Raw genomic sequence first — 25038 nt, 5'->3', positions numbered from 1 at the left:
ACGCACACACACACACACACACACACACACACACACACACACACACACACACACACACACACACACACACACACACAAACACACACCGTCCTAGACAGAAAGACTATGGTAAATGTTATGCTAAACGTGTACTGTGTAACTGCTTAAAACAAATGAGAGACTTTGCAGGATCACCAGTTTCTTCCCCTTACTCCATGGAAGTCAAATTTAGTAATTAGCAACAATATACTGTTCTGCATAGAATTTATTATACTGCTTATAATTCGCTATCATTCTAATTAACCCATTCCATAAAAGCCAAAGGATTTATGTGAATTCTTTATTATGGATATAGCACTCTGCAGTATTTGTCTTAAACCATTTAAAATGATGGCACACCATCTAGAGATTCCACCAAATCCAGTTTCTGATGTGCAGCTCTAACATACAGCATTCTTATGCCAAGGGTCTCTGAGGATGACCAAGATGAATCAGTCATATGTAACCTGCTTTAGGTATGTTTGTGTTTGAATAAGTCATGCTAATCAGATGTTTTCTTTCATTCACAAAGTATTCTCTCCTTTTAATTATTCAAAAGGCTTCTGCAGTGACAATGTAGTAAGTTGTAATAAAGAAGAAAAAAAAAACATTTACTGGAGTCTGTTTGTTTAGGTTTTCTTTAAGCAAAGTTGTTGAAAGCCAATGATAGTTGTGAATTATTTGATAGTCTACCAACAAGTAAAGTAATAGGCCTTTCACATGAACAGTTCTATAGTTTTATAGAACTTTATATAACTTTTAGATATTTGTATATATATATATATATATATATATATATATATATATATATATATATATATATATATATATATATATATATATAACATATAGGATACATATCCCATATTTAGCGTGTAAAGCTCTGCTTTAGGTGGTGATTAAACCCTTAATGTTAAAAATGTTTTTAAAATCTATCTATCTATCTATCTATCTATCTATCTATCTATCTATCTATCTATCTATCTATCTATCTATCTATCTATCTATCTATCTATATATATATATATATATATATATATATGATGAACTAACAGATGATGAACTAACAGATTAAAGATAGATACACTAAATAGATGAAACATTGAGTGTAGGTACAGCGCAGTTGTTTCTAATTTCTAACTGGTATATATATACAGCCTACAACCTAGATAGATCATTTGGCATTTCTCTGCTTTATCACGCTGTAATGCTCAAACAAAGGGGAATTTAAGTGTAAGAAACAGAATCCAGATTGAGTTCCAGGTGATTGCCACATTTAAGATTCAACATTCACTCTTCACCAAAGCAAAAACTCTTACTTTTTTGATGAAACATGATGTTTCTGGAAACGGCAAGTTGAACTAAATAAAGTCAGCATTTTTGCTGTGGTATAGTGTGAATATTGCACCTGACAACTTGTTTTTGGTTTTTGGTTGCACCTGCCCAGTGGTTGAGGGACATTTTTCTGTGCTCTTGTTTTCTTATGTATCCAAAAACAATGCTCTAGAGCTTTGACCTCTTTGTGTTTCTGTGGTGTAATGCAAGAAACATTGTACCTAGAATATATGAAATTCAGTTTGAAAAAATGGAAATAATAAATTATTCAAAAAAGAAGAAATCTGATGTGTAGAATCAGGATACCCAGTAATATCCAATATGGTGCCTGAAGCAACTCAGTGTTTAAATGTTTTGGCCCATTGTTATCTAGAGAGATAAAAATATTGAGTGTGTGTGTGTGTGTGTGTGTGTGTGTGAAGGAGATAAAGAGAGAATGAGACAGAGAGAGAGATACAGAGAGAGAGAGAGAGAGAGAGAGAGAGAGAGATAGAGAGAGAGTCTTTATGTGTTCATGTGTGTTTGAATGTGCAAGAGATTCTGGTGTGGGAGGATAGTGGAAAAGTACCATGTAGAGTGTGCCTGTGAGGCATTAAAGCACCATCTGTGTGTTCATCTCTGCTGCTGTCCTCACTCTCCCTCACACAGAAATGGACACACAGGCTCACACACACATTTGTCCTTTCAGAGTTTTTGAACCTGTCTTCTCATTGTGTAATGCGAAGAGTGGAAATGAGCAGAAACAAAATGTAATCATTATTTCAGATATATTTTCACTCAGAGAGTTCTGGGAAATAGAAACAGAGTATCTGAGTGTTTATCAAGTCTAAAAAGATTTGATTCACTAAAAAAAGGTGTGTGGTGGTAATGGGAGGGCGGGGGAGGTTTCGAGTTGTTGGATAGAATTCTTTAAACTTTTATGATCCTTCTACACTTCTTGGTCCTTGCAACCATGAAGAGTGTCCTGAAGTTGCAAGAAATGTGCATGTTTACCCTTTTAAACTCACTTTTCACTCCATGTCATTTTGCTCCCTATGGGGTTCTATGTGCCAGCCAAAAGACCATAAAATTATTTTTAATCTAGATCTATACAATGTGTGTGTGTGTGTGTTTGTGTGTGTGTGTGTGTGTGTGTGTCTCTCTCTCTCTCTATGTGTGTGTGTGTGTGTGTGTGTGTGTGTGTGTGTGTGTGTGTTTGTGTGTGTGTATGTGTATGAGTGAGAGAGTGTGTGATCATGTGGATATGCAAACGCATCTGGTGATTTAGTATGGTAGCATAGGTCATCTAGGTTCTTTCTTTAATTAAACTAAAAGCACTTTAGCCCTGGTCAGTTAATGCTGTTCAAGCTTTTCACTCACTGAGGCCTAGCATTGCTCATCCTGTTGACAGACTTAAGAACCAGCCAGTGTTCTTAAGCAATTTCGTTGCATCTCCACCTACAGCTAACCCATGTAAAGTTCCAATCAATCCTTTCTCAAAGTCTTCTTATAGGCTCACTCTTTTGCAGCAGAGAGGGCAACCACATCCACCAGCTTCTGTACCTCAGTACAAAGCTACGGAATGAAATGCAAATTAATGCACAGGGAAGTAGTGACCTGCAATTTCCAAAGCATTATCATAATAATAAAATGTCTGTTTCCCAACTGGAAAATTCCATATTGACAGTAAGCACCAGACAATTCTACACAAACGTTTCTATTGATTTCTTTTCTTTTATGTTACTTGGAACTTAAAAAGGGGAATAAAAACATGTTCACTGCATTTTCGCACACATCAAGCTTTTCTTTGCTAATATATTCATCTGCTGTATTCATCTTAATGTATTCAGCTACTATAAGAGTATCTCTAAGTCACATTTTACCCTGACATTATGCTTTTGACATTTTCAGTTTAACCGGAGTGAACTGTGAGAAGGTACTTTATGTACAAAGGCATGCAACAGTGTGTTTGTGTAATAGTGTATTTGTGTGCAGATGAGTATATGCACACACACTCAGCAGAAGCACACTGCAGAGTTGTTAGTAATTATGATAATTGCATGAATGGAGCAGCATTTGCTAAGGGCTAGATGCCTGGGAGAGACAGCGGAAGAGAGAGAAAATATAGATGATTTTAAATTTAACAAAATAGTGGGAAAATATAGTAGTTACATTCAAAACAGTGTCTTTTGATCAATGTAGTACATTCAATTTGAATTTAGTTTTAGCTAACTCTTGCATGAGATTGTAATTTCTTGGAAGGGTGTAAGATTAGCTTTCCAAACTGGCTCATCAACAGTAGGAGAATAAGAAAAAGAACCTTCCCTAAATATTATGCAACTCAGTGTGAAAGGAAAAAATAGAGGTGCTTGCCAAATTTAGAAGCAGACAGCTGAAGTAGAACTGAGGGGGTGACTTTGTGCATGATGCAACCATAATTCATCTCAGAGCTTGTCTCTGGAAAAACAACAACTCTTGGACCCTGTTCTGCGTGGACCTACATTCCATTCATTGGGTTATGTATTCATCTCCATTAAAAACAAATGTTTGTATTCAGAAATTTCTTGACATCAACCTTGTATGGAGATTGTGCTGAATCACTCCAGTCTCTTTGTACAGAATATGAAATGAAGGAATCCAATTTGTCCTGGTAATTGAGAGTTTGTGGAGATGTCATACAAGTGATTGTAATTCAAAGAAACATTTTTTGGGTAGTGTAATCTTGTATCCATATTGACTTTATGAGGCAGTTGCCTAGTTTAGGTACAGCAATCTTATAGTGGGACTTGTATGTGCTAAAAATATGATATGACAACTAGCTATTTGGTTATGTTATGTGTTGTACCATATTGAAGGCATAAACACTGCAGATGCATAAATGTGCTTCTACGTGAACTCAGTGTGGATATCAGTTGAGGGCCAAATCTCACAAAAAAGACAATATTTAGAATACTTGGGTTCGAGTCCCTATCTGGGTGGAGTTTCCATGTTCCCCTGTCTCTGTGTGGATTTCCTCTGGGGTCTCTGGTTTCCTCCGATGGTCCAAAAACATGGAGGTTAGGTTGACTGCATATTCTAAATTGCCCTGTATGATTGCGACCTGTGTATGACTGTGTGCATGTATGTCCAGTGATGGTTGGTGCACTGTCCTGGTCTTAACCTCCTCCCCTTCCCCTGCAAACGGTGCAGTTCCCCAAGGTGCTGCAGTTTTCGACAGAGAGTACACTGTGCACAAATTGGCTGCTGCTTCTCATCAGTGTGTGAGTGTTTGTAAAGGTGATATCTGCCTGTAAAGTGTTCTTGAGTTTGAGAAATGCACTATATAATTAATAATAATAATAGCTCATAACAGAGACAAAGAACTACACACAAAAATGAAATAAATAATACATATATTTGCAGCATGCTGGTTCTGCAGGTTTTCCCTTTTTATTTATTCAATGATTTTTGGTCGCTCTCTCTCACACACAGACACACACACACAGAGACAGACACAGACACACACACACACACACGCACACACACACACACACACACACACACACATACATACACAAACCAAATATACACATGCAAAGCAAATAGGCAGTGCCACACACAATGCCCTGAGCAAACAGAAGAACTGAGCCCTTTGTGAGTACACAGCCCACTCAGTAGGGCCTCATCTTCCTCCAGTTCACAACCATAAAAACAGCTGAGACAGAAAAACATCTCGAAGCTGTCCAAACCCAACAGCTGCTCCAGAACTCTAGGAAAACTCTGCCTGTGGAGGAACAATGTGTCCCATGCCCACCCCCACAACCACGTACTGTCTCTCAACTTAGGATAACATTGCTCAGGGTGACCACATAGCAGGTGCACAAGATTATACTTGGCTAGTCATACCTTTAGTACACTCTGAGCCATGAAGCAGCGCGCACAGGCTCTCACACTGTGCAGCTTCTACCAGCAGCTCAGCTTCAAGAAGAAGCCATGCAAGCTATCATTCTCATTCAAGCAGAGTGGCTTCTTTTGATGGCTGCTATCTGAAGACATCGATAGTCTGTGAAAGCACTGATAATCTGTGAAGTTCACCTCAATACATGGGTTATATTTATTCAGAATAAACAGCCTTTTTAAACATGAAAAGCAGAGGAAGTCCACATTCTGACTCACAATGTGCAATGTTTCTTGGGGATGAACAATTAATTGTTAATAAAAAGTAATCATGAGTTTGACATCAGTAATTAGCTAATCATGAAGGCAGCAGCTACTGTGTTTCACTAAGCAGCATTGCCATTACATCAAAGTCAAGCATTTGTAATCATAAATAAGCAAATAAGTGCTCTAGTGAGACAATGAAAAATATGCCAAAGGCCTTGTGAACCCTCTGACCAACCTCTGTTGGCCCATTAAGAATGGGTCATTTCAGAGCTCTAGTGCAAGCCGAGTTGTGTCATCTCCACTAACCTCAGTTCAATGGTCCAGTCAGTTTGTCAATAAAGATGTACTGTAGGCAAAGGAAGCTCACTGGAAGTTTTTTTTAAAGAGACAATCCTGCCATCTTGTGATTTTAACATTCATTTTTCATGGCCCAAAGTGCTAGTATCTCACTTTGACAATCTAGCTAAGTAAACAAAAAGACAAAGAACTGCATATCGATCCCAAACCTGTGATAATTGTCTGAGGAGTTTTTGCAGTCTGACAAATGTCATTTCCGCAAAGTGGCATTTTGCCTTGAAACATATATGTAATTATGCTCATCTTCCATTCAGACACAATGACACAAAATGCTGCCTCAGAGACAAGCTTTTTGTTTGCTTTATGTAAGACTGCATCACATCACATATGTACACACCCCTTCCATTTCTCTTCATCCAAAACAGCTTCCAAATGTTCCATGTGATGGGGTGAAAGAATTCTATTCAATTGGGTACAACAGTAATAGAATGGAAGAACACATTATGCATTTGTGTGTTTGGTTGTGTGTTTGTATGCACATGTGTATAGTGCTATTTGAGTTGAAATTTAACCTGTTTTAATGTTTTAAACCAAAGTTTGCTCTTTCAGTAGAGCAGCATAAAAACACAGACTGTATCATCAGTCTGATAATGAAATTTTCTGAATTCTCTTTTAATCTAAAATGCACAACCAGTGTACAAATGAATCAGTGCACACAAACCCTTATTATAAACCTTTGATTACAACATTGTTATGCAAAAATATATACAACATGAAACACCGCTGTTAATCAAAATGATAACATCTATATTTTTAAGAGTATTATGTTTGAAACTTTACCTCATGTCACATTTGTCTTAACAGAGAACATTTTGGTAATGGCATGTCTTTGCCTAAGTGAATTAAGATTTTACACTGTAACTCCATCCTTTGAAAAGCAGTGTGTGTATGTAATGGAGTTACAGTGTAAAGCAGAGACAGAATCACACTGCCATATTATCTTATCATATATATTATCGATAAATAATATATTGTGTTATTGTGTTATTTAAACATAGAACTTAACATGCTTGTGTTTGAAAGAAGTGAAAAGTTTCACAATACCTGAACACCACACATAGAGCTAATGTATCTGCAAGACAGAACTAATGTATGTACAGGGTGCCCAAAACTCAGCATCTCAAAAACCAGGCTTTGAGACATGTGACATTGCAGAATCAGTTAAATGTCTCCCTGTAGAGGCCTATTTATTCTGAGCGAAGAGACCACACACCAAGTACGAACATGGCCCTGCTACCTTCCTCACGCCACAGGGAGAAACTTATAGTCAAAATGTGTGTGAGCAACATGTGGATCTCCCTCGTTGCTTCTGACATGGAGAGAAAACTTAAGCACAGTGTTGTCTGCTTTTCAGCCTTGCAGAAGGTGGAGGGTCATGTAGGCCTGCCTGCAAGTGTGGGGTGATTGGGAAAGTGAGCAGGAACTCAGTGTTTATGGCAATACAGTAGGATGGTGTGTATGGAGGTGGAGGGGGTAGGTGCTTCGGTCTTTAGAATATGGCCTCACCACTATTATATGTGTGCTTGTATTGATTTGAATGAGCTGACAGCTGTTAAAAGGACATACTCCACTCCATCCCTCCATCCTTTAATGGACATCATACATTTAATAAATAATACATTTTGTGAGCAAATAGAAGAGCTCTATAAACTGTGTCCCGCAAGAATGACTCAGTTCTTTAAGAAAATGATAAGACCTGTGATTAGTCAGCATTTTTTTCATTCATATTAATAAAACCAGCAACATATTCTGCAGGTCAACAGTGCCATTCATCTATTTTCAGATCAGTGTGCATATCTACTCCAAAGCTACTTTCTCATTAACATTTCTGGTTTTAGGTTTGTTACACACTCCTAACTACTGGATTGGATCGCTATTTTTACACTTCATCCTAACTAAGATGTCTAGTTTCAAATACAGAGGATAGGGAAAGGTCTATTAGTCTATTAGAGTTATCTAGGCTTAAGCAGGCTGTTGGAGCACAAGTTTGCACTCAAACACTTCCTCAAGATAACACAGTATACAGAATTATATAAAATACAGAATTGGAAGTACAGTGGTCAGTTCATTCATATGGGTTTGACATGAATTTCCTTCTAATTTTAAATGGGGAAGATAATGAAAAGTTGCAATGAAATTGAAAAAAAGAGCAGTAATTTCAGTGGTTTAAATGGTATAGTGAGAGGTCAGCATGTAAATGTACACTGTTCAGGTAACACAATGTAGCATTCTTGAGGAATGCATATGCTGCTGCTCAAAATTTCCAGTCAGTGCTTCAATTAACTTTGTCACTTCTCATTGTTTCGTTCTTCACCTTTTATATGCTGCTATTGCTCACGTGAGCTATCAGTCTATCTGAGGTCACAGAACACCATGTTCAAGCACACCTTCCTCTTTGACCCTTCATGTGCCCTTCTGATTTAATTCCACCATTCTTGCCCTATCGTATTAAAAAGTCATTCACCTCTAGAACTCCTCTGAGCAGCTCTGGTTCTACGTCAGGCTTCTTCTCTTCTAACCAGCTCAACCTCCATTCACCAGGCTGGGTTATCCTGGCGCACGTCCACCATCTTATGCTTCAACCGGAACATCGTTTTCTTTCATCATCAATGGCTTCGTCCCTGCCCTAGTCCTCTTTATCTGCCCTACATGGGACTGATTTAATTTCTTCTTGCATAGCCATCTTCTAGTTTTAGAAAGTGTAAGGTCTGAGTACCTTCAACAAACCACAGGCTTCTCAGTACTGATGCTGAGTGGTGTCTTTTTTAATATCTTTGAGGGTAGAGGCAGCAACATTTTCTAAATTCCTACTTTTTGAATACTGACTAAATGAAAGTTCCTTCAAATCAAATTCAGATTCTTTCGTTTTTCTCTATATAGGCTTTTTGACCAAATAATCGATTTTCCATGAAATGAGTGCAGTTAGTGCATACTTTGTGAGGACTGCACAGACAGGTCTGTTCTAATCTGACTCAGCTCCGCCGGTTCAGCTGCTCAGCTTGATCACCACGGTGAAGTGAGTTAGTCTAGAGTTCAGCTGGCCTTCAGCTTGATAAAACATGGGTAAGAAAAATATTTATTTCTGCCTTTTCACTATTGAGTTCTCACTAGAACACAAAATATTATGTTCTGCTCCGATATCTTCTGTTTAACTATACTCATCTGTTTAACCAATAATATAAAAGAAAGGCATTTTTGACCTTTTCATTGATGAAAGCTGAGCCAGAACTGGATGCGTCTCACACTCTTTCAGTCTCTCTTCAATTGTGCGTGTTTCACTCATGCACCTCTCTGAATATCTTTATGTCTCATATTTCACGTTGATGACATGCCTGGTGATTGACATATTGATCCAACAGAGTGTATGAGTGGGGCAAAGGGATGAGGTTGCACATGCTTCCTTGGAGACACACACACACACACTAAAAACACACACCTACCTACACAAATGCATTTACACATACAGCACACACAGCTCCATAAAAAGATCTCAAGGGAAAATCAGGGGGAGAATGTTCATGAAGTGCCAGACTGCCTCTTCGATTACAGGCACACTCACTGAGCCACCACACAATGCTGGCCTGATTTGCATCCTTTCTGAAGAAGAAGATAATCATGTGGTCCACATGCTCACTCTGCTGGGCTCTGCTGACAGAGAGGTGTCCTGGAGTCCTAGACTCCCCCTCATCACTACACATTCTAACCATTCCTCAGAGGTACAGGGCCTGACTGACTTACTCTCATTTCTCAATAACCAAAAATGTTCATGTTCAGAAGAGTAAACTATGCTTGGCTTCACAAGACCATTGAGGAAAAAGGTTTCAGGTTAATTTTCTTTTTGAGCATGCTTTATAAAAGGTGATCTGACGTGTACAGTGTGTGCTGGAAAGCTACAATGAGGTCTGGAAAGTTGCAGTACATTTGGAAAGCTACAGTGTGTTGTGGAAAGCAGGCCCTCAGTTTTATATGCTGTGGGGACGTTTCTCAGCAACTTATTAACAATGTTAAACTGCAGAGTTATGGAGCTCAATTATTACAGCTTACTATTGCAAAGTTAAGCAGCACTGTTTACACTACACTATAGACAAACACCAAGCATTTAGCCATTCAGGGGGTCCATTCAGCATATAGTACTCATCTAACCTATAAAATCCTTGCCAGTAAAATCCTTGACAGCAATGAGACACACCTTCATAGAACAGAACAAAGGTAGTCCAACAGAGCTAAAATAAAGGAGTAATGTAATGTGTGTGTAATTGTGGCTGTGTGTGTTTTTGTGTATTTGTGTGTATTTATGTATGTGTGTATGTGATGTTTGTATGTATGTGTGTATGTTATGAATGGGGGAGTGTACAGGAAGTAAAGAATGTCTCAAAGGACCCAGCTGTAATTCAAATAGTATATTAGATATTTTGTATTTCCTTAATTTCCTTACTTAATGACCGCTACTTCAATACACAGCGGTTCAATCCAAACAAAAGGTTAATTAGGCCTGTCAATATACTATATCACATAATACACTTGAAAACAAGTTTAACTGTGCTAAAAAGTATTTATGACAAGAGGCTGATTAAGACATTATCAGATGCTCCCAGCAAGAGTAAATAACTATTTCTGCCCTGTTTTATAAACTACTATGTTCTGCATTCACAATAAGTATTACAAATCAAGTGACCAGACAATGGCACAAGGCTCATGATACAATAATAAGCTATTATAGAAAGGCTTTTATATCAGCAATACTATTATATAGGTATTTGCTGTACAAAGCAATTAGCAGAACCCGAGAAGCATTGGGCATAGGAATAATTTTTTTCTCTAACCATGCGTGTTAAGTCATTTTCCCCTAACCAGGCATGCTAAGTCATTTTTCGCTAACCAACCGCAAATCCTTATTTCTTATTTGTGAATAATTATTTTGATTCACAAAACCTGGTAGTAATTTTTTCAATATTTCAGCCACTTTGATTTTTTTAAAAATATTTCTATAATAAATGGTGTATAAATTAAGTGTATAATGATTACAACTAAGTTTACATTCTTACAAAATTTGGGTACTATACCATTTAAACTACTGAAATTGCTATGGCCAGATAAATGTTCAGTGTTTACTGAATATTTTTATGGCCAATTTTTATGAAATATTTTATATTTGTTATTGAAATGACTGCACAAATATTCAGAATACCCTTAACATTCTTTCTGAACAAATTAAGAATGATCTAGGTAAGATTGGTTTGTACAAACACGTTGCTTTTCACATTAATGTCTTAATTAATTATTAATCAATAATTTATATTCTTATATCTTATGAAAATATATATTTTTAGTATCAGATGATACTGATACTGATGATTTGTGTTTGCTACCAGGACTCAGTTACATTTCAAATCCTCAAATCTGTGACATAAATTGAGTTCAAAAGAGGAATTCAGTTCATTACTCTGAACATTTGTCCCAAAATAGGAGCGAATTTGAATTTGAAAAAACAAACACAAAAGTACTCTTTTCAGCTCTTCAAAAAATTAATTCATTCTGTCAATATATTTTACCCATATCTACCTTACAAACAATAAAACCTTACACTTCAGCCATGTCCTTTACTATGATGTTTCACACAGATGACTCTGAATCAATGATTAACTACAGTGACTCTTCTGCACTTTGGGGACCTCAGCAGTGTCTCTTCAATAAAATTAATCTCAGTGACCCAGATACTATCATCATTGACTCACTAAACGGAACTGACTCCCGGTGGGAGACTCAAAGCCTTGATTCTTTGCAGCAACTACTCCACAGACTAGAATGGTAAAGTTCACATAGCTTCACACAGGACTATGTTATTCAAATAAGTGATTAAGCCTGCTGCTGCTGTTTTCACAACATTTTTACATGTCCTTATGTTTCTCTGCAGCTTAAACATAATATCCTTCTAACATCCTGATGTGGATAACAAAAATGAATTTATAAATATTACCGTAAACCAGATGTCCTTGTACTGGTATTTGTTTCTTTTTCCAATTTCTTCTTGTGTAACATGCAACACTACACAATATGTCAAATAGTATAAAGCAGTAAATAGTAGTGCTTAATTTCCATTGAAAAAAATGTGTTTTTTAAAAAGATGGTATATCAAAATATGCATGCTTCAATTCTTTGTATCTGACGCTGACTGTAGAAGGCTAGTGACCTCAAGCTGTTAAGAGGTTGTTGTAAATTCTAAGAGATCAACCTCGATCAATAACTGAGGGGAAGTAGATGGGTGCTGTAGTGCACCCATGCAAGCTCAGGATCAGTTACCAGAGAGGCAACAGTATGACACACTGCAGCATACTGAGATCAATGGCCTGAAGCTTTAAACTAGGACTGGAGGCTCTGAGGGAAAGAAAAAAGATAATAATTTGAAAAAAGATAATGGTTAAAATAAAAAAATAAATATAAAGAGATAACGGTTTTAAAAAGATGATTAAATTAAAAAAAAAAACTAAATTGGGCAATTTGTATTTCAATCAGAATTATGCAATGAGCTAATACCATAAAACCTAATAGCAATAATAACACTATAAAAAGGTGATTTAAAAGGCTATCCAGAAAACAAACAAAAAGAGATAAGAAAAAGATGGAGTGAAGAAGGTCTGTGGTTTTCTACGAAAGAAAGGTAGGTGAATATATGATAGATCAGATGGATTATTAGCACAGGGACCACTAGTATACTTTTGCGTATTGATATTTCAAGTTTTATAGTTCTAGCTTCAACACCATATCAGTGCATAAAAGTGAGAAGTTTGGAGAAGTCCCCTGTTAGTGCATTAAAAAGATGAAAAAATGAACAGAAAGAATTGATAAAACAGGGCCAGGTATCTAAAGTAGTATAGTCTTATTTTGAATAAAGGACAACATACACATAATAGAAGCAATTTAAATTTAATTATGAACTGAGATCAGTGGGGTGAAAAAGAACACTTAAGTTTATTGGATCTCTTTTCTTGAGTTTAGCATACAAATATACACTGAGTACTACTACCAATACTACTTCTACTACTACTACTACTACTACTACTACTACTAATAATAATAATAATAATAATTATTATTATTATTATTATTATTATTATTATTATTATAAAAAGGATTTTACAGTTTTAAACATGTCCTTGTCTCCTTGTTGTTTTTATTCCACAGTAATGAAAAAGACAAATAAAAATAGAAAAGATTTAAACATGTACAAAAAGTAATTAATTCTAATTACTTAAGTTAAACAAAACTAGCAAAACAGATCAGTCAAATCCAGCTAAAGCAACCGACAGCCTTATCTACGTCTAACGTTACATCTTAGAACTAAAGTCACCTTGGAAGATGAATGAGCGAGGCAAGAGATGGCGCAAATGGAACTCTATCCTACCACCGCAAGAGTGCACACAACCACGGACTCCCAATGTGAGCGGGTCACCTGACTCTACTACGGCAATGACACGGCTTTATTTTGGTCTGTCTCTATCACACTCTTGAAGAACAGCTATAATTGGAACTCGTCTCCAGCTCCCGTATTTGACGGAACAGTCTATGTTCAAGGAACTCGCTGTTTCCGCCTTGCATTAGAAACCTCATAAAATGTTATGGTTGGGATTCTGCAGTACAGATGGTCCCCTTGTGTTTACACCCCCACTTGTCCCACAAACAGTGTGTGTGCTGTGGTGATCTCACACATTTATCACTGGTGATACGCTTCCTTATATAATGCTTTAACGAAATTCGATTAAATGTTGGTGGCGGCATGTCCCAAACTGGAGAGTGCTTTTTATTATTTTTAGAGAGAAGAAGGTGCCTCTCAAGGTGAGACCTCAAGGAACAGAAGCTACCTTTCCTTTTATTTTCTTACCTTTAGCTGCCGCCTTGCCATGTCCGTCGGTTGCTTGGCGTTGAAAGGATAAGCGACGCATCGCATCACGAAGACATAGAGTTGGAGCTTCTTCTTTCGCTCCTCTTCCTCCCTCTGCAATTTCTCTACGTCCTCTTTCTCCTGCTCGCTGGCGGCCGACGGGCTTGGGCTGGATGGACGGGCACTGCTACCGCGGCTGCTGGGCTGGAGCCTGTCGGTGCTCTCATTGCTCCTATTCGGAGAGATGCGAGAGGATCCTGCCTGGGGTGCCAGTATTTCTTTGCTTTCCTCCTCTACTATCCCGTCCGATTCCTCCTCGCTGGACGATGGATCCAACATTTTTGCTCCGAAGCGGTGCTTGTCTAACCTTGCAAGCTAATATTACGAACAATGGCTATAATACCAGAAACGGAGTCCGACTAATTCATAAACACAGCTTTTAGCCGTCAGCAGTTTGATCGAATCAAGCTATTCGAATATTTTATATTCCAACGAAACACGCAAATCACGTCTGTGCTGAAGGAAAGGCTCGCGGAGGCTGCGGGTACAGACACTGCAATCTTCACACAGGCAGACCGACGCTGTTGCTTACGTGTTCCGAGCTGTGGTTCAGTTCGCCAGTCACTGCAAGGGATGCGCGTGGAAGAGCGACGGGAGGGAGAGGCCGAGGAGTGGAGGAGGGGGCACACAGGGCTGAGCGAAAGCAGCTATTTCAATGAAAGATCGAAAGACGGCCTCTTCCTGCCAAGTGGTGCGCGAAACGCAGGCGCAGCTCCCGAGCAGCTGTCCGTGGTCCTGCATGGGGGTCGTTCCGGTCGCACAGTATCTGGGACAGGATGGCCACCGGCATGCAGAGAGTTCACAGTGAGGCATTTTACAGTGATGCAATTAGCACTACTCTATTTAAACATAAAATAATACGTCAACATTAGACTGCCCTATAAAAGTACTATATTCCTCAGAGACTACAAAGGGCACACAATAGGGCTACGTTGTTCTAGGGAGCAGATAAAAAATCGCTCAGTAAGCAAGGTCGTCCTACCAAACAGTGGCGTGTCCGGGATTGTATACATGAGTTGGCAAAGGGTTGGCAAGAGCAGACTAAAGGGTGGCACCACTTATTTATTTATTAGGGCAAAAATGCTTTTGCAGAATATAATATTTTTATATTTACAATTATTGATGTCTTTTAACGACATAACTGGCTTCATATTTGCTGTCTAGTCCCTACTAAAAGAATTTGGTACGAATACATACTATAATCACTTAAATCAACACAAATAACTAATTGTGATGCATCAACTCTAGTGCACCTAAAAAAAATATTGGGAATAACTCTTTTTTAAGCATCCAAGCCTAGCATTTACGCGAGTGACACTCGGTTGTGCTATATCGTGAGCCTGTGTTAAAAAGCAACTTTACACAGATAGAGTGGCGCAGTAGGTAACAAGATTTTGAAAAATGCGGTCAGTGTGTCTTTCAGAGTATTTTTCAGCCAATGACATTGTCGGAACTAACTACGGTATGATTTTTGCTGAGCCAATCAGAAGTACGAAAAGCAATCAATTCCAAACGCACTTTATTTTAAAAAGCACACATTTTTTTCGATTCTGTTTCGACAAAAACGTCTAATCTAAATATAATAGTAAAATTATGACAAATGTAATTTGTCCACGTCCCTGCACAATAATGGTGTTACCTGTTCACACACTACCGCCAATAGTAAAAAATAACTACCTAACATGTTTTTCTACACAGGAAATACTTTCCTAACAAATAGAATGTCTTCATTCCGAGCTAAAGTAAAATTTCTAAAAGTTAGTAGTGGAATACTGTCAGTACTTTTGATTCAAGAGGTTTTGCCTGAACAGTAGCTGTAAGAAATATTCAGGTGTGAAATTTAAGATCAATCAATCAGTTACTTTTACTCAGATTTTATAAGGCAAGAATTTGTCTACATATCCAGCCAAAGTTATCGAAGTTCTATTTCGTGTAGCTGTACAATTTCATTAATGGACACACCAAAATTAAGTATTATATTGGCAGTGATTGCAATTAATAATGAACAGTTCTGCCTGTATTTCATTTCACTAATCTGTTAATCAAATTAAACAATATTGTGATGCTGGAGGCACAGAAGAAGCAAGAGTTGGGCTAACGCGCTCTTTATTATCCATGACAATGTAAACGGTAAAGTAATCTGCAGGGATGCTATGAATGCCGAGTTGCAATGCACCGAGGGGACTCCGTAGTATTCTTGACCACTAATGCGCAGTTTTCTTTGGGACTTGCAGGTGCATAAATGATGAGGAGTAGGTGTCTCCAATCAGTAATCAGGTGATTCAGAATGGGGTAGACAAATGGTACGGCCCCCAACTGACATGGGCGTGTCTATCTCCGTGGTGGACCGGCCAACCATGACAGAACCCCCCCCCCCCAGATCCTGTTAGCCACCTGAAGCATGGCCTGCCTTGCGTGGGGCGGGCCTCCGCGGGCGCAGCCTGTGGAAGGAGGCGATGAGGCCAGGGTCTAAAACCTGGGAGGCCGGGACCCAACTACACTCCTCAGGGCTGTACCCCTCCCAGTCCACGAGGTATTGCAACTCCTTGCCTCTCCTCTGGTAATCGAGCAGGCTTCTCACCTTGTACACCAGGCCCCCTTCCATCTCCAGGAGTGGCGGCGGGTTGGTCAAGGGACTGTGCTCCACGGCGAGGGGACCCTGCATCACGGGCTTCAGTGCCGAAATGTGGAAGGCCCAGGGTGACAAAGTCTACAGCGAGGTGTGACCAGGGTCTCAGAGGAGTAGGCAGGGGGTGCAACTTTACCGACAGGGGGAACACGTGAGGTCTTTCACCACATCCTTGTGCATAGCAGGCCACCAGTAGCAAGTGCCTATTAACTGTGCTGTACGTGTGGCACCAGGGTGTCCCGTTCCGACAGAGGCATGTGCCCATGCGATCAGAGCACCCTGATGTTTCGGCGGTACATAGGTGGTCGGTGGTCCCACTACAGGGACACCAAGAAGCACGAGGGGGGGAACAGGCTCCGCACTCATCGGTAGGGCTTCTGCATGGTGTTGCCGAGACAGCCTGTCCACCCTGGTGTTTTTCTCCCCAGGCCTGTAGGTTATGCAGAACTTGAGCCTGGAGAAGATCAGAACACAGGGCTTGCCTAGCGTTGAGTCTTTTTGTGGTCTGTAAGTACTCCAGGTTTTTGTGGTCAGTGTATACCATAAAAGGGTGTCGTACTCCCTTGAGCCAGTGCCTCCACTCCTCAAAGGCCAATTTCATGGCTAACAACTCGCAGTCCCCTACACCATATTTCCATTCCACAGGGCTTAGCTTCTGGGAAAAGTAAGCAATGGGATAAATCCCTGTCTCTCACCTGTGTGTTGGGACAACACGGCGGTCACTCCTGTGTCCGAAGCGTCGACTTCCATTATGAAGGGCCTCTCCGGGTCAGGTTGCTGTTGTACCAGTGTGGTGGTGTATGGGGTTGAGCCCCTTGAAAGACCTCTCCACCTCGGAGGTCCACCTGACCCACTTGGCTGGTCCCCGAAGTTGGTCTGTGAGGGGTTTTCTGATGGAACTAAAGTTCCTGATGAACCTCATGTAGAAGTTCGCAAAGCCCAGAAATCATTGTAGTGCCTTTCATGTGTGCAGTCTAGACCAAGCCTTCACCACCTCTACTTTGCCCGGTTGCATGCGCACACTGCCCTCAAGGATGACATACCCCAGGAAGTCTACCTCCCTATGGTGGAACTCACTTCTCTGCCTTGCAGTATAGGTGGTTCCTTAATAGGGTCTGGAGCACGGCCCGCTCATCAAGCACATACTGGTTCCAGTTGGAAGAATAGCTCAGGATGTCATTGATGTAAGCGACGACAGATCTTCCCAAGTACTCCCTCAGAACCTCTTTGATGTAGGCCTGAAAGATGGATGGAGCTGTGGCCAGGCCATATGGCAAGACACCTGGTTCATTCATTGTGGCCGATGGACGTGCTGAAAGCAGTTTTCCACTCATCCCCCTCCTTGACCCATATCAAGTTATACATGCTATGTAAGTCCAGTTTGGTGAAATATTTAGCCCCCCTCAGCTGTTCAAGTGCTGCTGGAACCAGCGGGAGGGAATAAGGATACTGAATCAGTTTGTTTAGTCCTCAGTAATCTACACATGGCCCCCATCCTTCTTCTTAACGAAAAAGACCCCGGCTGATGCTGGAGGGACAGTAATACCCTTGCTCCGGTGCTTCTGAGATGTACTGCTCCATTGCTTGCTCTTCCTCTTGGGAGCGGGGATAGATTCTGCACTTGGGGGGGGCACCGTGCCCTCCTTGAGAGTAATGGCACAATCCCCCTCCCGATGAGGGGGGAGCAGTGTCACCTTTGTGACCGGCCAACCATGACAAATATGCTTTCATCTTAAACCTGAAATTTCAATGTTAAATTCTCAGAGTGAATTCATTTGCTGCCAGTAGTTTTAACTTTTAGTTTGGGCTTTTATCCCAAAGCTAATTGAGCATTTAAGCACTACCACCACAAAGTTATAGCATTCTCAGATAAACTTGCTTATGTGTCATATTTGAAAACACCAATATATCATGGAACAGTAGAATCCAACTAAAGCATACACACACTTTAGAGATAAAGAGAGAGAGATGGAAAGACAATTTTCTCTGTATAACTAGCATAAAAAAAGAGATTCCTAAACTGAATACACAGGTGCACAAACCTGCATGTAGATGATGCATCCAAGACCATAAATTAGAATGTCTGACAAGCCAGGATGCAGCAACAGATGTTCTGCAAAAGGGAAACACTGCAAGCACTGGTTTAATTCACTCCAACCACAGTCAGTAGCTGGAGGTCAACTTGTTCTAATAGGAAAAACAAGATTCTTTATTCCATCTGTTTGTCATGGATTCCATGAAGTATGCTTGTCCGAGCACTGCCATGCCCACTTCTTCCCACTGGAGTATTAACTAGGTGCACCTGTTTCATATTCTGTCCCTCCCTGAACTCTCCTATTTATGCTCCCTCACCCTCCCTCACACTCTCATTGTGAAGTATTGCCATTCACATGAAGAATGCTAAGCCTTTCCTTTAGTTACTTTTACTGGTTTCCAAATTCTGCCTGTTTTCCAGACCTCATGTACTGTCTGACCCCTGGACTTCACCCAGATTCTGCTCGTTTTCGACCTTGGACCGGCCTGACCTAGAGTACTTGTTAACTCCGACATACCTGGCTTGCAATGTTTAGGACCCAGACACCTCTTTCTTCAGTCCCAACCTACTCCATTAACCTAATAAAACCTCTTGCAAACCTCTCTTTCTTGTGTGTGTGCCTTCATTACACTGTTTAGGCATACACACACGCAAACACACACACACACAGAGAGAGAGAGGCAAAATCATCAAAAGAACTAGGTATTTTTTGCAGGCTTTTGGAGTTAGCAATGGCTGCCGTCTGTAGTGCACTCACAACAATCAGCAAACCAACTTTTTACACTTTACAATAATGTGTCATCTCCAACTCAACAAGTGCTATAGCAAATAAAAGGAATCTTCATATTGGAAGGTTTTTACATTGAATTGTCAGTTAAAAGTTGTTTATTTGGTAGTGTCCTTTGACCAACTTATCAGCAACTGATAAGTTGCTAAGAGAACCCCATATTTTACTGCCATAATGGCAGTAAAATATGGGGTTCTCTTAGCAAAGTCAACTACACAGTTTGTCATAGTTTAGGCCTTTAAGCCTAAATACAGAATTCTGTATCCTAAAGACACATCTAACACTGCACACAGGACAGATATTCTTTTAGGGGTGGATCCCAAAAAAGCCTACTCCATGCCAGCTGATTGTAGCGCTTTGCCAAAGATATAAAAACAGACAGAGAGAGAGAGAGAGAGAGAGAGAGAGAGAGAGAGAGAGAGAGAGAGAGAGAGAGAGAGACAGCATAAGAGAGAAACAGAAGAAGACTAACATATACAAACATTCCTGAATTGAACTCAGGCTGGGTGCACAGTGGCACCAAGCAGGCATTGCACTTAATATTATAAACACAAACATCTGACAGTCTAAGACACTGTACCAGTTGTTCAGTTAAATAGAAAATGTATGGTGTGTGCTGTAGCAAACTTATTTTTAACTTGGATCTTTGTCCTATTTACTGTGTCTTTAGTGTCTTTATCCCAGTTCCTCCAAATGAATACCCTGTGGGCCTAAAAACATTGCTATCAAACTGAGCATAAGCTATTTTTAGTTTAATAAATGCTTATTATCTATTTTCTTTTTTTTGGGGGGGGGGGGGGGGGGGGGGTTAAGAACTGTAGTAATAAAAACTCCTGGAGCTAAGATCAAATATAGCAAGTCTTTCACCAAAGAGATGTGATTTAATGTAAGACACATACTGCTTCCTGTGTGATACACACTGCTTTCTGTATTTGAGATATATACTGCTTCCTGTATTTGAGATACGTACTGCTTTCTGTGTGTGAGATACATACTGCTTTCTGTTTTTGAGATATATATTGCTTCTTGTATGTGAGATATATACTGTTTTGTGTATCTCTGTCTCTTTTTTTCTGCGCACCGAGACCTGGTAAAAAGGTATAACTGGGTCACAGTAAAAGGTCATCACAAGATCAAAGTTGCCACATTTTTGTTAGAATTTACAGAATGTTTTAGAACCAATTAGCACAACTTCTTGGGTTTTTACAGAAGGTTTGTCAGCAAAAAGGACTCCACTGCAGGGGCTGAAGAATTTAAAAACAGCTTTAGTGCTTGCTATCTGGGGAATGTTCGTTTATCTCCATCACAGGTCCTAAGGCAAATAATTTAGTCGCCTTAAAAGAGAATGCATGACAGGTGTATATGCCATGTTGGTGTTTATGGCTGATCAGGTGTTGTAGTTGTTCTGCTATGCTAGCCCTGTTGGTTAACTCTCTCTGTCCAATGGACACTAGCCCAGGGGGTTCTCCAGATTTCTCTTGCTTCATATGCAGTAGCACTCCCTCTGCATCTTAACCATTAATAATTGATTGAGCTTCTCTCTTATTCTGCTTCCACCTAAACTTTATTTGGTTGTATATATACTGGAGAAGGTTACACACTAAACTTGCTGGCTGTAGCAAGACCTACAGCTTACTGAAAGGAAGAAAATTTCTGTAATGCACTTTCCATGATAATGATGTATAATATGGTATATGTCATATCAGTGCTATGCATGTTTTTTTCCCTGTTTGAAATATGCAGAGGGTTCAAAATGCAGAATAATATTAAGTGTATCATATATAACCCTTTGGAGTCTGGGGAGATTTTTCTTTATTTATATTATAAATATATAGTTAGCTATAGTTGTGCTACTACACAGTCTATTTCAATAACTTTAGCATGGCTTTTGATGTCACTAGCAACTATGTACGCCTAGCAACATATACGCAAGTATGCTATTATTTGATCTCAGAAAGCAAAGAAAAAAGTTATTTATTGACCCCCTCCTCTTTCTTACTCTTATTCATCCTCTATGAAGCTCATCTAACTTTAATATCACAGTGATTACAGTTTAATACTGTAACGGCGAGCGTTAAAAAGGCGGACGGAAGTGCGGAGAAGAGTGAGATTTATTAGGGGCAAATCCAAATTCAGAGTCGTCAGAGAAGTCCAGGGTCATTTCACCGATACGGAGATTACGGGGATACACGATAAAGAAACAAAAGCACACGAAGGCAAACAAGGGAAGCAGACTATAAAATAGACTAGGAAACACAAAGGCACCGAGTACAAACTTACTTTCAAACACCCAAACAAGCATTCCACCAAACAATGAACAGCCAGGAGACAGGCAACAAGACAGGGTATAAATACATGAACTTAACAAGCCTAGAAAGGAGGAACAGGTGAAAGTAATGACGGGCGTGGAAAACCAAACGAGAGATGGAGAAAATGAAACTAAGGAATGGAACCAAAACACACATGACAGGGAAACCATGGAACACCGAAGATGGGAGGGACTAACCGTGACAAATACCCCCACCGCCATCCACCCCTTGTGCCATTCTCTCCTCTCTTCTCAAATAAAGAGCAACACTGAGAAAGTTTAATATCACTTTCCCAGTTTCCACTTCTCCTTCTATACAGTGCTGCCTGTGGAGCTCTGGATATGGTGGCAGGGATAGTCTTGATCAACTAACCCTGACCATTCCATGCCTTTTCCTGTGGGGATACCATACACATAGAATTTGCTTTCATAAGGTGAACATTGCCAAATGCACCATGATAATGGATTAGGAAAGATGCAATATGATACAAATTTCACCAGTCTGACTGGTCATTTCACATAGCATATTCTGTCTAAATTAAATATAGTTTAAATTTCAAGATCTGTTTTTACCACAGCCTTCAACAAGGTCACAGTGTGTGGTAAGGCTTTATTTGTAGACATGCGGTATTGTGGATGTTCTCCATCCTCCCCATGTCATGTGTGCTCTCTCATCATTTCTGTGTAAGGCCAATAGATCATTGGAAAAACACAATGCGGGGTAAAACCACTCCACTGGTAATCAATCACTGGAACAACTACATTTGCATATTCATGATGCCGTGTGAATGTATAGGCAATAGAAACAATCTCTGTTTGCTAGCAGCACGTATGACTTACAGCTTTCATTGTGCACACTCTAATCCTTATGAATATTTCATTTTTGAAATAGTCTGAAATATTCATAAAGTGTAATGCTTTCTTTAATAATATTTGTATCTATTAGAGTAATTGTAACTCTGTGTGTGTGTGTATGTGTGTGTGTGTGTGTGTGCACGCACAGGTGCAGGAGATGAGTGAGTATGAGAGGTCATAAATGAAACACCAAAAGTGACTGCAAGAGTGACAGGTCAATGAAGAAGGCAAGATACCAAGTCTGAAAGCTCACAAACATGGGCCAAGTGACTTTCTAAATATTCTAACACTCTAATGAGTGTTTTGCACTCGTTCGCTCACTCGCTTGCTCGTGCTCTCTCTCTCTCTCTCTCTCTCTCTCTCTCTCTCTCTCTCTCTCTCTCTCTCTCTCTCTCTCTCTCTCTCCCACCCTCCTGCAATCATGAAATAGATGAAATAAAGCCAGTATACTGCAGCACAAAGCTAATGAAAAGCCCCTATTGTTTCATATGTGGGAATATGATCATTAGCATTGCCCACTTATCCTCATGACATAGGTGACTATGTCATTTCTACCTACCTATTTCTACCTATGCAGTAAGCTCTGATCAATCACTGTATCTATAGTACTCATTGGATTCATGTATTTATCATTCACACCTTTAGTACCTTCATTTAAAGGAGTTCATTTACTGATGCTAATAACTTGGCTGTGGTGTCTTAACTGTCAGATTATTCAGGTGCCTTAGAAGCTGTTAGACTATCTGGGCTCTTACCTTGCTCTCCCTTCCTCCGTGGGAAGCAAGGCCAGTCTGAAGAGTGCCACCATGCTATATTTAGAGCGCTACCATGTGTCTGCTCTTTCCACATTATCTGGAAGAGCAGTACTGCCTGTGAGGTAACTTCTTCAGGAAGTAACTCCTGTACTGCTGCTCAGCACACGCAGAGGGGCTGAGCCTGAACATTTGGGTGCATCAGGACTTCGCAACACCCTTCGCATCATGCCACTCTTCATTTTCACCTCTTTCTCATCAGGGGGGAGGGGGAGAGAGAGGCGTGAAGAGGAAGCCAGAAAAAGAGCGGTTGATTATGCAGCGAGGAGCATCGGCCTTCCTCACCTCAGCTGCTGAACGTCAGCCCCAGCACTCCTTGGGGAGATACCAGCCTGCACCTCTTGCAGATATGAGGCATGAAACAGTCTACGGAACATGAACAGAGCCCTCTGTAAACACAGAAATAAATGAACTTGTCTTAGAGAAATGAAACACTTCTATTGTGAGAATATAACACTTCTGCTGTGAGATAAAGAAGAACAGCATGATAGGTCTGTGCATAACTGAAAAACACCTGCTAGGCTCTCCCACTGAAAAACCCCCCCAGAAAACTAGCCTTAGTCTGTAGCTCTGCTAAAAATACTGACTGCATACAGTAAGAGGTATCAGTTAATTCCTCTAATATTAGAGTAAGGAGATATGCACAGATAAATACCAGCCTTTTTGTAGACTTGTGGGTGTTTGTATTGATTCCATGCCAGATCACACAAACCCTGTACTGTAACAAAAAAAGGCTACTAAGTAAAAATGCATTTCACAAAACCTGTGCTGATTATGTTTGTGAATACAGACACTAATTTATAAACATTTTTATTGTCTGTCCAACCTCTCACAAATTATTTGTCAGTACCTAAATACCCACTGCATTGTGCTTTGGAAAACCATATTAGGTGGCTTCCCTAATAAAAAGGTCTCCTGGCATGTGCGCAGGTGAGTGCACAAATTAAATTAGCTTTGATTGGTTCTGGCACAGAAAGGCACAGAAGCAGGGGGTGAGAGAGGGGGAGATAGAGAGGGAGGGAGAGATGGCGAAGGAAAGAGAGAGGAAGAGTGAAAGAGAGGGAGAGAGTGAGAGGGAGAGTGCGAGTGGTGCATGGTATTGAATGGTGTTTTAAAAAAATAGCTTGCCCTGTCAATAGAGAGCTACCAATAATTAAATAGTTGGAAAATGGCAGCAATGTAAAAGTACAATAGTGAGAGGAAGGGGTAACATATTTAAAGAACAGATGGACTCTGTACCTATAAAAAGTCTATTTGCTGGTGCAACAGCATATGAACATAGGCTTAGCTGGAGCCCAATACCATGGTTTTAAACAACAGAGTAGAGTAGACCACAATAACCTCTAAAACAATTAAATAAACATGAAAAAAACAGACATGGAATCAAAGTTGTACTCCTCACGCAGCTGAGTCTGACTCAGTTTAGTTAGCTGGCAGTCAGCTGTCAGTGTGAAAAACTTAGTGGTAAGCAGCAGAAAGCACCAGACAGACAGCCCTGCACTTCTGTCCTTTGTCCGCTACAGCTAAATGAGGAGCTAAAGTACTTCAGATGCGGTTTCAGACAATCAACCAAGAAACAAAACCTCAATGAAATATAATATATAATAAGAGCCCTCTTTGTACTGAAGTGGAAAGTAACCTTTAAAAAAGAAAGGAAAAATGGAGAAACATTTAGTTGAATTAAAGCATATGCACTTTTGCTTTATTTGGAGCTATTTCTGTGCCAGCTGTAGGCTGTTTACTCAGCATTACCAGACAATATCTTTAAAAAGCAATAATACATTTTCCCAAATACCATTTTCCTCAGTATAATAAAGCTCAATGGCTCCTCCAGTGGAGCA

The 25038-nt window shown here is 39.9% G+C and overlaps 1 protein-coding gene across 11 annotated transcripts in view; it reads right to left on the bottom strand.

The window, feature by feature from the left end:
- cadpsb (Ca2+-dependent activator protein for secretion b) overlaps positions 1-14478 on the bottom strand; it is a 65506-nt gene extending 51028 nt beyond the window's left edge. For 4 of the 11 annotated variants that reach the window (XM_027007868.2, XM_027007867.2, XM_027007869.2 and 1 more), the window contains exon 1: positions 13712-14476. In XM_027007868.2, coding sequence (XP_026863669.1) covers positions 13712-14050 — 339 coding nt within the window. In that variant the 5' untranslated portion in view covers positions 14051-14476. Of the gene's footprint in view, positions 1-13711 lie in introns of all 11 variants that reach the window. The other 7 variants (XM_027007873.2, XM_027007874.2, XM_027007875.2 and 4 more) reach the window with 3 other exon arrangements.
- Between the last annotated feature and the right edge of the window lie 10560 nt (positions 14479-25038).

This window comes from Electrophorus electricus, chromosome 3, assembly GCF_013358815.1.
Source record: "Electrophorus electricus isolate fEleEle1 chromosome 3, fEleEle1.pri, whole genome shotgun sequence".
NCBI classification, from domain to species: domain Eukaryota; kingdom Metazoa; phylum Chordata; class Actinopteri; order Gymnotiformes; family Gymnotidae; genus Electrophorus; species Electrophorus electricus.
This window is presented reverse-complemented; position numbering and strand designations above follow the sequence as displayed.